General features: G+C 42.1%; 1 protein-coding gene across 4 annotated transcripts in view; it reads right to left on the reverse strand.

Annotated features, from left to right (window-relative positions):
* Positions 1-8007: 8007 nt before the first annotated feature.
* The window catches only part of LOC310855956 (polycomb protein SCMH1), a 29731-nt gene continuing 22132 nt past the window's right edge, over positions 8008-15606 (reverse strand). For all 4 annotated transcript variants that reach the window (XM_083761170.1, XM_083761171.1, XM_083761168.1 and 1 more), the window contains 6 exons: positions 14499-14699; positions 13795-13965; positions 13551-13676; positions 11010-11138; positions 9832-9965; positions 8008-9000 (listed from right to left, as the gene is read on the reverse strand). In XM_083761170.1, coding sequence (XP_083617296.1) covers positions 8881-9000; positions 9832-9965; positions 11010-11138; positions 13551-13676; positions 13795-13965; positions 14499-14699 — 881 coding nt within the window. In that variant the 3' untranslated portion in view covers positions 8008-8880. The remainder of the gene's footprint in view (positions 9001-9831; positions 9966-11009; positions 11139-13550; positions 13677-13794; positions 13966-14498; positions 14700-15606) is intronic.

Raw genomic sequence — 15606 nt, forward strand, 5'->3', positions numbered from 1 at the left:
ATCAGAACACCAAATTGTTTACATATATACCTTCAAGTGTCTGTGTTCTGTCATGTTATCTTTCTTGGCACATGGACTCGTCACACATGACCTAAACATGGGTAGTAACACAAATAATTAAAAATGCTATATATATATATACACACAATACACATGCATACATACACACACAATGCATCATGTCACTCACCCAGTCAGGGAAAAGATAAAACATAGAACAAATGAGGCTCAGGTCGGAAGACCCACAGCCAGGCCAGCAACACCCAGAACCTGTGTTTGGTAGACTGACTGACTGACTGCAGGGCCTATAAATACTCACTCTGATTGAACAATGAGGAAATGAATTGCAGGCATTGTATGGTGGCCCCTGAGGCTCAAACTCTGCCTGGCTACATATGTATGGCTGAAAAGAGTTGTGTTGCTAATAACATGATTAATACTTACCTTGGGATTGATGATGATTTCTGTAAGGTTTGGGAAATGTTTTCTTGTTCTGTATTGACTGATCACTAAGCAGAGGCCAGGTTTGAATATGAGTCAGTCTTGTCAATGCTGAGAAGAGCTCTGCCCTTAAAATTCAGAATCAGAATAGCTCTAGATTGTATGCTTGATTTAAGTAACCCTATAAAAAAGCAATTCACATAAAAAGCTAATTTGACCTTTTGAAGCTATATAATTTTGCCTATGCAGCAGATTCTCAGGTTAACAGATTCTGCCGATGCTTTTCAAAGGGAACAAAGCGGTTAATTGTTGCCATTCGCGGGTCTCCGAAAAAAGAAACGGTCCATTTCCATTGAAAAGCATTGGCAGAATCTGCCTGCATAATTATGCAGACGAGTGTCATAAATATATGGTTAAAGTTCGGTGTGACTGCACCCTAACAAGCAAAAATCACCTCTAAAAGTGTAAAAAAAAAATGCTAAATTGAGGATGTTTTTTTATGACTTTAAATTCCGCAAGTATCACCTTTTCTAATGCACAACTTCGCCATTTGCTGATTTATTTTGCTAGGATTGACAAGTTTTAGAAATATAGTGCTTTCAAATTTGAGACATTTACACTGGCTCAATGGCAGACAGGCATGCTACTAGTCCTACATACTTAAACCTACCAACCCCATTCTAGCCTACTTAGGTTCATCTTACGGTGGACATGTTTGCCTGAAAAGGAATCTTTGAAATGTTTCATAGTTTTAGAAATATAGTGCTTTCAAATTTGAGACATTTACAATGGGGCTCAATGGCAGACATTGGCACGTCAAAAAAGCACTTTCACCTAGAAACTCCATTCACACTTTTTATTATTCAGCTTACTGTGGAGACACACATGCTGGAACTTTTTACTTTGAAATGTTTTATAGTTTCTGAGTTATTTAACTTAAACTCCCAATGCATTCTCTATGGCAATAGCACAAACTTTGGCATGCTACTAGTCCTACATTCTTACACCTAGCAACCCCATTCTAGCCTACTTAGGTTCATCTTACGGTGGACATGTTTGCCTGAAAAGGAATCTTTGAAATGTTTCATAGTTTTAGAAATATAGTGCTTTCAAATATACAATGGGAAGTGAATTTCGACTTTTTTTCAAATCCTCGTTTTTTATCATTTTTGGACTATAGCCTGTCGCTTTTCTGTGATTTTCACCTTTTTTTCAAATCCTCCGAAATCGTGAAAAATGGCACCCTATAGCATGCACTCCGAGACGATGGACTATATATAGCCTGTCGCTTTTCCGATATTTTCAGATCCTCCGAAATCGTGAAAAATAGCACCCTATAGCATGCGTTACGAGACGTTGGACTATAGCCTGTCGCTTTTCCGATATTTTAATTTATTTTTAAATCCTCAGAAAAATTATCTCTAAAACTATGAAACATTTCAAAGATTCCTTTTCAGGCAAACATACTGTAAGATGAACCTACTGTTTGCATTTTCTATTGTTTAATGAAATAATCAATCAATCAATATCCTGACCTGATTAGACAGTTCAGTTTCTGAAAACGCATTTTCTGTTTAATAAAAAGCTGGAGAGACATGGAGACTCCCGTTACTGAACAAACAACAATGAGTACTATCACAATAGAGCTATTTCACACTTATTTTAACCAAAGAAAATCACTTACACTACCTTATCTTAACTAAATGTGTTTATGACAATGGACTGTTCTGTATACTGATTTTACTGGAGAGTTTACGTTCTGTTTTTCCTTTGCTTATTTCATTTATTTTTCTCATTTTATTATTGTTTTCTTCCTATCCTGTGTGCATATGTTGTTTGCTTTTGTTTAGTTTTTCGTTGTTGTTTGTCACTCTGTTTATATCTTCTTACTAATATGTGTTTGTTAACTCTTGTTTGTCTGCTTCGGTATATGACTATATGACATTCACAGATTTGAGTATGTAAAACATCCCAGAAAAATCCAATAAACAGAATGTTTAATAAATAAATAAATCATCCGGTAGCTCCGCCCCCTCCCCCTCTACACACTACTGCAAACTAACAGACAGACACAGCTCCTCATGTTTGGTAGTAAAAAGAGTGAAAAAATGTAACTTTACACCTCATGGAAGTTGAGTGGTGTAAGTCTGGGTTGTTAGGAAGTGAAAACTGCTCTGTCAAGAGTGTGACATTTGAAAGAGAAGTTAATTCATCTTCATTCTTCTGCCTACACATTCAGGACGTTGTCTGCGCCATTTTGAAATAGGGCTAAACCAATGGGAACCAGTGCAGACGTCGTCAAAAGTCAGGGTTTTTGGTGAAAATTGCTAGTCTTCGTTAGTTTAATTAAACTGTTGTTTTATTGACCTTTCAGTCAGCTGCCTACCGGTACTTTGAAGGGCTCGGTCATGCCAAACGCGTTAGCTCAGTACGAACAAAAGTTGGCGCCCCCAAATATCCATGCAAGTGTTGCCCTTCTCCGCCGTTCCTTTTCGTGGCTGGGGTCAAAGTTTTTAATCTCTTATGTTGCTGCTGTCAGCTACCTAGACTATGCTAAGCATTAACGTGCACGTGCATACATGTTTGTGTGTGTGTGAGTGTGAGTGAGAGGGAGGGACCGAGGGAGGGTGAAATTAACAAACAAATGTGCTTGAAGTGCTGTGTGCATGGGTCATATATGATACGTATAGCTTGCAGGGGGTTAGTTCAGTCAGATATACTCGAGCGGGTTCATGCTATGCTCAAGGGACATACTGTATTCGAGGGGGTTAATATGCTGCATTACTATGTGGGTGTATGCAGTGTTTGCAAGACCTTTGCAAGACCCACATGTAATTCGCTGATGTGGCAGTCGGCTGACACCTATAGACTGCATGCATTCTTCCTGCCTTCCTTCTGCATATGGATCCTGGTTGTTATGCCTGTTTGCTCCCACCGCCACCCCAGCACCACCGGTGGGCTCTGTTATTTCTGTTCCCCGTGGGGGATTGTTATTGTATATCTATCTCCCTGCTCTTTATGTTTAATGATGGTGTTTAATTGTGCCGAGCAGGGAGAAAATTGCAGCAGAGCCGAACGCCAATATAATTATATTGTATGCACACTTGTATTCGTGAGTTATCTGACTGAAATACATTTATAGAATTATGGTGTCTCTCTCAACCTGCTCCACGGGTACATGAGTCAGCTTCTGAGTCCATTCTCCTGTGACATGCTGTGAATGCTGGACCCTATAGCCTAGAGCACGACCCACATCCCTGACCACTGCACTACACCAGAATGCTATGTGCAGTACTAAACATCCAAGGCTGAGTGAGAAGGGAGGAGAGTTTGTAAACAGCGTTCCACATGTATGTGGCATAGTATAACGATAAGAGCGCCCCTCCCTTCACACGGGTGTGATTTGTTTTTGCTTCTTTGCTGCTGATGCTTGTTGTGATTCAAGCTGTTGTACTATCACTGTCATTTTGGGACCCAAATGACAAGTGGCAAATGGAACATGTTCAGTGCATTAATTGTTATTGCATTAATTTAAGCCTGATAGTTCTTAGATGTTGCAAGTTTGAAAAGCCAGATTTTAAACAACACTAAACACATAGGATTTAGAATTGTAGGATAATGTAGATATACGTATACATTTATGTACATTCGGCCATCCAGCATTCGGCCGTCTGGCCTGGCGAGGACAATAAATAAATAAAATGCATATCTTGCTACAAGTCACTAGCATCTACTAGTATAAGCGTAGCCTCGATCCACTAAGGACAGTCAGGACAAGTCACAAGTGCCACCGCACCAGCACAAGCTAGCATCAGGACACAGTCAGTGGGCATTGCGATAAGATTTAGATTTTTAGGCTTTCCTCCAATAAGGTATAGGAAATTAAGCTCATTCCTGAGTGCTCGGATTCCTTCGGTATTTGCACTCGATGTGTGTAAAGTGCATGCACAGCTATATTGGTAATACATCAGCCGTACGCACAATTTGAAAAATGACCCTAAGATGGAGTTAAAGATGGAATCCAAGTACATTTCTGTAATTGAGGCTCCGGGGCTCGTCAGGGATATGGGGATCTGCTGTGCAGCCGGCAGACCTGCACCACCACACACTCACTCAACCTTCTGCCCAGAGGCATGCTGGGAATTGTGAAGTGAGTGATTCAGCGGGAAAAGTGGCAGAGGACCACTTTACTGCACTGATTATTTATTCTGCCTCCCCTATGTGTCTTTCTCTCTCTGTCTCTGTGCCCACCATGCACCACACTGGTCTGTGTACACTGTGGAACATACAGCAACACTGCTGTTGGCTACTTCTAGTACGCAGGTTGTTGTGACGTTTATCATCATGAAGTAAAAAGGTTGCGCCTGTGGCACGGAGTGATGTCAGCTTCCAAAAATGCTTGAGAAACGCCTCAGATCTAGTGCTATATCGGCTATATGACAAGTCTCAAAGCCACTTAACATTGGATAAAAAACAAATAATAAACTTTATTATTACGTAAAAAGCATAGATTGTAGAATAATAATAATAATAACAATAAATATCCTGTAGATAGTCCAGGAGTTAATTGGCATCATCAGACCTGAGGGAGCAGGAGGGTAGTACATAATTGGTTGTTGAGGGCCTTGTAGATGGTGAGGAGTCGTTAATGTTGATTGTTTGTTTGACTCAGAGCAGGTCTTGAAGGACTGCTGTGATGTGGCATATAAGGCGTATGGGTGCCGGTCCGCTCAGCGCTGTTGGTAAATATTGAGAGCACGGGTTTCCCATGAGATGGAAAAATACTGATTTCCCTTTATGTCAGCGGGAAACTGGTGGTTATATATACACAGCTCAATAAATGGTTTCAAGAAATCCTGCTACAGGCTTTTTTTCATTCAACTTAACACTCACTCGAGAGCTCAAACCCCCCCAATTGGCTGGTCTCCCTCTGTGCCAGCAATGCAAGGACGGTCCCTAATGAAATCACACTGCAGTGTTTGACCTGTGGAGGTCAATAGTTTGAAACTGAAGTGTGTATAAGTGCAGCTCACTTCATGTCCCAAGCAAGCACAACATGCAACGCAAAGGAGCAGTTGCTGCTATAAATAGCTCAGAGTGCATGAATGACACCTTGGCCACTATTAGACATTGCAGCAAACATAGCCCTCACTCACCAGGCTCTGGCCTTGTCATACATTATGTGCTTGAGCAGGTTGTAAACACACTTTGGCCAAATTGGATGTGCGTGTTGGCGAGTGCACGCATGCGTGCGGGCGTGCACGCACACGGGTCATGTCGGTATCATTTTCAGTATCATGGTCGGTATAATGGTCAGTAATGTATTCATGTCATTACTATGTCAGTATCATGCCATTATTATTGTGTATTAACTACACAGTTACTGTTGTTGTCTTAGCAGAGTGCTGCCCTGCTGGAACAGAATGATTGAGCTCCTGCTTGTAACGTTTGCAGTTAAACAGTAAAGACAAACTTACCGTAATACTGGCCTGGTATGCACATTCTGAAAGTGTAAAAAACACATCTCGTGTGTTCAATTATAATCTGCTAGAGCTTATATTATTCTTTGACTTTATTCTATTATTATAACATTTATTCAGATTTGAATGTGATCATGTATAAACAGTGTTTCTCGATAGAGGTGAGGCAGATTTCCATATTCTGTTACCTGTAGGCCATATCACATTATTTTTTTGGGAGTCAAGGAACACTTGATCAGTGTTTAATGAGATTAAAGAAATATATCAAATAACACTCACACACATGACACTCAATTAGTATCTAATAAATCATACATAGTTTCATGTTCATGAAATCCTTATCCATTGGTTTAAACACAGTGGTAATCTATGAAGGTAAAGTGGGTTCAATTATGAAATGACCTTCTGAATAATTTGAAAATATGCTGCATGCATAAATTGCCACGTGGTTCTGAAGTTTAAATTGCGAACACCCCTTGTCTGTACATGTTCTTGTGACCTTGTGAAAAGTCACCAGTCACTAGCCCAATTCAAATGTTTGCATCTAGCCAAGTACAGTCCAAATGCCTGGATGTGATTGTGATCTTGATCCACTCACTTTATCGAGGATGCACTGGGATGTGACATGTGTGATCGTGGGACAGCCAAATCCTAGAAGTCGATTATTATTGTAATTGTTTTGTGTACTGGTATTGTGAAACGACTATGATTTTCCACACACATTACAAAATGAGGCAATGGCATCACATGCCAGACTGAAGCGAAACAAATGAGGCGGCAATATTGACTATATACAAATGAACTGAACCTGACCGTAGAATGGGGTTCACGTCATTCAAGTTAAAAACCATTGAATAGCAAAAATCAGAAAAAACAAGCTTGGTCCAGACTCCAGATATGTGGCCAATTTGCTGTAGATTGCTCAATAAGGTAAAAAAATTAAGCAATCCAAGCACAGTGGGTGTGGCTTATGCAAGAGAATGTGACGTCATACGATTGAAAGATCATCATTTCGTCTTATCTCTAAGTGTCTTCATGCAAACACACATATATATACTATATATTCAGAGATGCGCATGCATGCACACAGTCATATCTGTTGCAATATCAGCAGGTCAGTGATTTCACCCCACTCATGCGTTTTCCTGTTTTCACTTGGAGGATGTGGTTACATTTTACTGTATCACACAGGCTACAGTCCTTTCTCATTCAAGCCATTTTCGAAACGGCTGCTGCAAATTGTCGCCCACGAGCCTAATAGCCCACTCGCGTAGGCCACTGACTCATTAACGGCAACATCTAATGGAAATAGGTTGAGCGGTTTGAAGAATCTCACCCGTGTGTGTCCACACAACATAGAATTACTACTTGATTAAGATGCAGAAAAAGAACAGTCCACCTCAGATGATATGAAAAATATGATGAGATTATGTTGCTGAGGTCAACAGATGGAGAGGGGGGGGGGGGGGGGGGTGAGGGGGGGTGGTGGTGATACACTCATGGCAGGGCATGTGAGTGCATCCCAAGCAGGAGGCTGAGCAAGGAGACAGGCTCAAGGACAAGTTTAACGAGGCTGCACTGCCCTCTGCTGATGAACTGCTGTACATTTAAGTTAAACGTTAAATGTAGGCCGAGGTTGTGATAAAATATATCATTGTCCGAAGGAATATTCTGCAATTACACTGATGTGAGTTGTGTATGAACATGTACTTAACTGTGTTAAGGCTGACACTACTTAACAAGGCAACGCTAATTCCATGTACCCGATACAATACTGAACTGAAACCACCATTACCATGGCCTGTTTCTTTTCTTTTTTTAAAGAGTTAAAGTCAATAACTTTAATTTAAAACCATTCGTTTTCAGTGGCTGGCCTGCTTTGAAACAGGTTCTAAGACCCTAGGGCCTACAGGAGTGATGCTGGATGTCATTAAAGCTTCTGTTCAGCAGTCACCATCATGATGCATTCACCATGTTGACACCATGCAGCTGGAACATATTGGAGAGAGAAAAGTGCATACATTTTTCCTCCTGGTTCCACAAACCAAGCAGGGAGTAAAATATCTAATTAGTAAATAATGCCATGTTTAGTTATCATATATTTATTGAACATTGTTGAGTATGATACCGCTCTCATTGTATTGACTCTAATAATATAGTATAAAAAATTAAAAAAGTACAAATAACAACCAAGACGGGACAAGGCATTGTAAACAACATCCAGAACAAGATAAAAGAAACAGCTTTTATCATGGCAGTATTTTCTGAATAAATGTGTTTTTTTTTCTTTCATAAAACATGAATTATTTTTTTTACTCTGTACTTTATAGTGTCATCATTGCAAAAAAATAAAAAAAAGAGACGTCAGTCAGAAACGTCCCAGCATCTGGGATCAACTTAGTGTTTCTCTTTTTCCTTCTTACAGTATTCCATAGCAACGCAAAATGCTGAAAAATATCTCCTCCCCCCCCCCCAAAAATGCAAGTCTGTATTTTCAGAGGGTACAAAAACATGAAACGTACAGAGTAAAAGTAACATACTCAAAGCCGGGCCCAGAAAATAGCCTCTTATTAGTTTATATGTCCAACTCCTCTCTTCTGAGTCTCTAAACAGAGGGAAAAGAAAGTTGAATTAAGATGAAAGAGAGGAAGATTCTGCAAAACATCCCATGATGCCTTAGGCCAAGGATTGTGCCGCGAAAAAAAAAGAAAAAGTAAAACATTCCTCATTGGATGAGGCCAGGACAGGGGCTGCCAAGAGGCTGGGTATGTTAACCCCATAGGACCAGACATGGCCGTCTGATGGCATCTGCTACATGTGATGGTCAGCATATATGTCCAATATGCAGTGCGTTATGTTACTGGATTTGGAAATGGCATTGAGTGGGGTAGGTCGGAGGAACGTGGTGGTGGTGGTGGGCGGGGGGGACAAGTCCTTCAGGAGCAGCCAGCTGACTGCATTAAGGTCGTTTGAGTTTATCGATGTGGAAGGTAAGTTTGAGGGCAGGGCCGAGTTTCAGTCCCATGTATTTCATCATCATGTCGCTCCGCAGCAACAGCAGGGCTTTGCCGTCAATCTCCTGTAACAGAAGGCAGGGAGAAGTTTAAATGATCGTTCAGAGCATCAATCTCTGACAATATTATGGCACTTTTCCCACAGCATGGTACCAGCTGAACCTGATTTGCTTTTTGTGGTTTTCCATTAGGCCAAAATACCTGGGACTTTTTTGGTAACAGTATCCTCCAAGCGAGCTGAGCAAACATGATGTGAAAACACTGCAGACTAATTGGAAAGATCATCACAATTGTGTATTTATGTCACAATGGACTGCATGGAAGCTCCTGAATACTGTTAACACACATTTAAACTTGTGAAATGAATCACTATTGAGCAACTGCATGGGCTATTTTTCTCCTAAAATGTTAATCATAAACTGTTTTGTTGGGACTGTACAGCTGAAATAAATATTGTTTCCCCGATAGCACTGGTGCTATTAGCATTAGCTTAAAATCTGCAATGGAAGTAAAGCGATAGTCAAGTTGAGCTGGTACCACGCAATGGATTGTGCAAAGTAAACCTGAAAATAATGAAAGGCAGTCTATTGCTGCAGATATATCTACCGTAAGTCATTTTATCTGCAGAAGTTTCTAATCAAATAAATTAAAAGATTATCCAAAACGACAGATTTAGTTTGGCAACAAAACCTTAACTAGTACATGAGTCCTAGCAGCCTTATTCTGGGGCCAAACATTGGAAGGCGAAGACATTTGAAGTAGAGGGGAAAAAAGCAGTGGACCAAGTATAGACTAGAGCCCTGGGGGATTCATGTACAGTATGTACAGTACACTACATAGGGGGTGTATAAGTGGTTAACTATGAATGTCTGTATGAGGGACTGCCTGATACGCACGTGTTTCCTGAAGAGGTCGGCATGTGGGGCCAATACTGGGTCAATGTCTCTGATGTACTGCATGACGTCCTCCACTGTCCACAGGTTTGGATCTTGACTGCTGGGTCTGGGGCTCTCCCGGAAACTGCCTGAGCCTGGCCAAATGGGGGAATGTTACTGTGGCTAAATGTCAAACACTCAGAATGCTCATTTAGTATTTTATTATTATGCTGCAAAGTGTTTCTATCACATTGCAAGAAAGAAAGAAAGAAAGAGACTAAGAAAGAAACTAAGAAAGAAAGAACGAAACACTTTAGTATCCATTTATGGGTGTAGGTTTTCCTTTTGTACTATCTCATTGTTGATAAACTGTACATAGTATATTCATTTATATAATTTGCTCTGGCGATAGGTGTGTATTACTTAAAATATTCACCCTTACATTGATTCACTGCACAGAGATCCATTGCAGGTATCTAGGGCCAGCAGGTCACTACTTTCTTTGATCTGATTACTTTGACCTGTGTGCCTCTTACAGTATGTGTTTCATTATATCATTCTGACCGGGCACCCATTTTGGTGTCAGCATCATGTTATGCTTTAGCTATTGAAAAATAGCAGATCTACAAGCTCATATCGCGCCACAGAGTGGCGCGATACGAGCTTGTAGGTCTGCTATTTTTGAAAAATCGAAGAGCGACTGACATTTTTAGAATCTGATCTCAGGTCAGAATGGGTTCATCAGACCAGTGTGTGTCCGGCGGAAACCTCGTATGAATCTGATCTCAGGTCAGAATGGGTTAAATCACTGCTGTTCCTGCTATGACACCTGGATTTCCCCTCTGGGGATCAACAAAGGTGTATCTTATCTACGTCAGTGTCCCAAGGTGGGGTCCGGGGACCGCTATGCGACCCCTATGTTTTATTTTATATATTTTATGGAGGGACAGATTGACAGGAAATGACATTTGATTTTACAATATACATTGGGGTCCCAGAGATAGAAATGCCATTAAATGGGTGTCCGTAGCCTAATTCAAGTCAAACCTGGGGTCTTTGAAATGAAAATCGGTGAAAATTCACTGCCAGAGTAATGGGGATCCGTGGGCTAATTCGTTTTTTTGGGGGTCCTTGACATGGGAACCACTGCAATGATGGACATGGCGAGCACTGGGCCAATAACCCACTCAGCTCTTTACCTGTGGAGTTGAGATGCAGCAGCTTAGAGGGGGAGCGCAGGCCAAGGGGCTGGCCCGCGGAGCGGGGAGAGAGGGGGCTCTTCTTTAAGTGCTCTGACCCTCCCACGCCGTTCTCCACATACGACTCACCTTGGAGGAAATGTGGAAGATAGAATCAGAAGACTGAGAGATCAGAGAGAGAGAGGCAGTCAGAATGTCGTCCCCCACCGGTGCTGAAGTCCCTGCCATTTTGTGACTGATGTCGGTTCATTCGGAATTCAGGGCTCGCCGTGTCGGTGTACAATGTGTACGCCGACTGTACAATGTGTGTGTAATATGTGGTTTTAGATATTTTTAGATTTTAGCAGTGTCCATGATGTCGATGCTATGGAAGAACAAACACACAGTTCAATGACAAACTAAAAAGGACACACAGAACTGAGTCTGGTGCCCTCCAGTGGAGGGAACAGGGGTATCCTTATGGTATTGCGTTTGGGGACATGAAGGCAGGAAGATATCAAGACTTATGTATGGTACTTCTTTCAAAGTCGGACATTAATGTCCAATCTGAAATAAACATACAATGTGGCCTATTTTGAAGCCAGTATCAGGCTGTTGTTTAGTTGTATCAATATGTTGCATCGTGCATGCCTTCTTATTTCTTGCAATGATAACTATCTGCAAGTATTTTTCAAGATTATCATCAGTATGGTCAAAGGAAACAAAGTTAAACTGCTGTCATAGCTAATGTTAGTTTCTAACAGTGGTTTTTGCTTGTATCTTTGAGCCGGGCACCTATAAGAATTTACCCTTTTAAATCGGAGTGTTGCGGGTTGTCTGCTTCGGCAGTCTTTGTTTCTCTCAGCTTGTACACTTCCTGCCTTGGCAAACTGCCTCAAATTAATTTTGGTGCGTCCACACAAAACCTTTACTTTGAAAGGATGGTAGCTATTCAGGCATATGTAACTCTAGATTGAATAGCACATCCATGTGTTAAAACTAGGGTGTTGTCTGCTATGTTGTATCTATGAACATTTGACTGATTTATAGTGACAGTGATGGTAACTGAGCTGCTGAAAGGAATAGAGATGATCAGAGATATAAATTACATTACCTACATAAACAACTTCTAGTTATTACAGCATGGCTCCATTCTGGCACAAGGGTGTGAATACAGTATTGATCATATGTCTTGCTCAAATGTACGAACCAAAAGTTACAGTACAAGTACAGTAGCCAAATCGATTTCCCATAATATTATGTACTAATTTCACAAATAAAAACTTCTGAATCTTTACACGATAGAATATCTTAAAACTACAGAAACCATATTTATCATTCTCGAAAACCTAGTACTTGACAGTCTCACTAATTAATTTGAGTCCATTCAACTGTGCGCCATCATTTGTATTTGAGTGACTATTCAAATGTTGGATATCCCATTTTGGAGCTAAGCTCTTAAAATCCAATTAACTTCATTACAATCTAAGGAAATTGACCTATGAATAAATGATTAACCCGCACAGATACGGTTAATGACATTTTCCACCAATGGCAACAGCTCCTAATATAGTTATGCTATCTCCAAAGACCCTACTAGACTTTATCAGACACTTCTGAACAGTCAATAATTAGGTGTGCTGCGGAATCAAGTGGCTCCTGTAAGCGTGGCACAGAATAGGATAAGTTAACCAATTTAGACCTGAGGCAGATTCTAAACAAAACGCATAAAACCAAACCTAAGGTTTCTGAAAACATTCAAAAATATAAAACAACTAGAAAAAGTGCCCTTCTGGGCACAGGTCTCCACCAGGATAGGAATGTAGGACATTGCAGCTTGCCTTCATCTGGTGGTTGGATAAAAGGGCAACAAAAGTAAATTATCCACAGATCCGTGCAGTTAGAGGTAAAAACACTTTTCGGCCAGTTATAGCGCCACCTTGAGGCTGAGTTGAAATTGTTCAAGTGGCATTTCGTCCTCGGCCTAGTGGGAATGTGCGTGCACAATTTCACGGAAATCACGCGATGTGTTCATGATTTGCAGCATTTTGTTTGAAACTGAGCACTCCTGTGAACTTTGGAAGCCAATCTTAACCAATCAGGATGGAGTCTGAGAAATCTGAAAGACCGGTTTCGTTGAATGGCTCTAGAGAGACTGTGTACCAATTTGCACGATGTTTGGACAAAATCTGTAGGTGTACTGTGCAAAAACTTGTTTTGCACAAAGCGGCCTCCTGGTGGCGCTATAACAGGCCGTTCTGGAAAGTTTGGGGCAGAGGTTAACCTTTGGCATCCAGGGAGTGTGTGTGCAAAATTTGGCATCGACCGGGTTAACGGTGGCCGAGATTAGCTGCTCACGGACACACACACGGACGGACACACGGACGGACGGACGGACGGACGGAGTGCAAAACATACTCTCCCACCATGCCTTCGGCTGGTGGAGACAATAATGATACATCATCGTAATAATTGAGGCAAAAGCTTGAAATAATGGTGATAGTGATTTGAAGCCACACGGCCCCAGCCCTATCATCCACAGTACACACAGCAGTGTCGTACCTTCAGTGGAGTGGTGGTGGGTTTTGGGTAGTTTGTGGGGCAGGGGACTCGTGTAGGAGTCCTGCAGGAATCGTTTGGTACCTCGGCCCGGTCCTGTTGTCAGACCGTCTCCAAAGCCTCTCCTCTCTGTGAGCGGCACGTACAGGAGGAAAAAACAGTCCAATTAGCACAGGCGGAGTAGAAGAATGACATAAGATTGAGTAGGATTTTAGTAGCAAGACGCGAAGACACATACAAAACACACCTGTTTTGTATGTGTGGCTTTCATAGTGCAGGCCCCCTCTGGCCACAGGCTGGCTGCCAAACAGAGGGTCACAGTGGAGGTTGTGACAGAGCTTCTCCAGGAAGCGGAGGACGTACGTGACGCTGCTGACCGTGGGCAGGGTCAACGTGTGCTGCTGTTGCTCAAAGAAGGCTGGAGGGGAGGGAGGGACACAAACAAATACATGTTTACACTCACATTTATATGACAATTGAAGGACATTTAACCCATTCTGACCTGAGATCAGATTCATACGAGGTTTCCGCCGGACACACACTGGTCTGATGAACCCATTCTGACCTGAGATCAGATTCTAAAAATGTCAGTCGCTCTTCGATTTTTCAAAAATAGCAGACCTACAAGCTCGTATCGCGCCACTCGGTGGCGCGATACGAATACCTTAAAAAAAAAGAAAAGGAAAAAAAGACAAGTACTGCATCAAAAGTAATCAACAAACTATACTATAAAAACTGGTCAAACATTGGCCGATTTGTGAGACAAAAATTGTGAAAATAGCCGATCTACAAGCTCGTAGATCGGCTATTTTCACAATTTTTACCTGCGGAATCAAAATGTAATGCCTCAACTCTTACAATTCCAAGTGCTTGTCCCCACCCAGAACATGATCATGTTGGGGGGGCGATCTGAAAAAGGCTGAGAGAACCACTGATATGTAAAACACTGACCTGAGATGACCTCCCCGCCGTGGCCTGCCTTGAGGCAGGCGAAGACCATGGCCTGGTTGGGCGCACAGTCCACGCACGCCTGAACGCACTGCTGCAGCACCGAGGACGCCCGGCCGGGGCCAAAGTGGTCCGGGAGCTGCTGGAGCCGCCGCTGGTCCAGGTGGGGCCCCACCTTGCCATACTTGTTCAGGTACACACATACTGAGAGGGGGGAGGAGAGAGCAAAACAACTGTATGTTCAGGTTAGGGCTATAACAGGGCTTAAAGCCCAAAAACAATCCCAAGACTGAAAATGTTTTTTTGCAAATCTGCACTGATCTCATTAAATGACCCCTATGAGATCCTCAGGACTGAAATCAGTCCCCAGGACTGAGAACCTTAAGCCCTGGGCTTTAAGCAACTAGTCGAATATTTTTTTCACCGATGTACACATGTTTTAACCCATTCTGACCTGAGATCAGATTCATACGAGGTTTCCACTGGACAACACACTGGTCTGATTAACCCATTCTGACACTGCTGTGTCACAGAGGAGGTAGAGTTGTTTTCATACTGTAATTACACATAATTATCGGATCGGATCGGATCGGATAATGGATCGGCCACCGATCCGATACCCGATCTAGAATTTTAGCCTGGATCGGCGCCGATCTCCGATACGAGTATCGGATCGGTGCATCCCTAGAACGAAGTACCTGTCAAACCCGGGGACATTCTGACTGAGTGTGATTTATATTAGGGCGCACTAAGCCCATTTAGGGAAAAGGCCCCTAACTGACTGAGTGTGATTTATATTAGGGCGCACTAAGCCCATTTAGGGAAAAGGCCCCTAACTGACTGAGTGTGATTTATATTAGGGCGCACTAAGCCCAGTTAGGGAAAAGGCCCCTAACTGACTGAGTGTGATTTATATTAGGACGCACTAAGCCCAGTTAGGGAAAAGGCCCCTAACTGACTGCCCAATCCTGCCTGTGCGACAGACGGCAGAGAAGAGGCGGATTTCTGTAGTTTAAAGAGACACTCTGAGTTTGCATTTAATGCCGCGCGCCTGAAGCGCACTTATCATAATAAACGGCCGTGGTGGCCCAATCTGATCCTGCCTTGTGTG

This window comes from Protomyctophum parallelum (assembly GCF_964188405.1).
Source record: "Protomyctophum parallelum genome assembly, chromosome: 3".
In the NCBI taxonomy this organism is placed as follows: domain Eukaryota; kingdom Metazoa; phylum Chordata; class Actinopteri; order Myctophiformes; family Myctophidae; genus Protomyctophum; species Protomyctophum parallelum.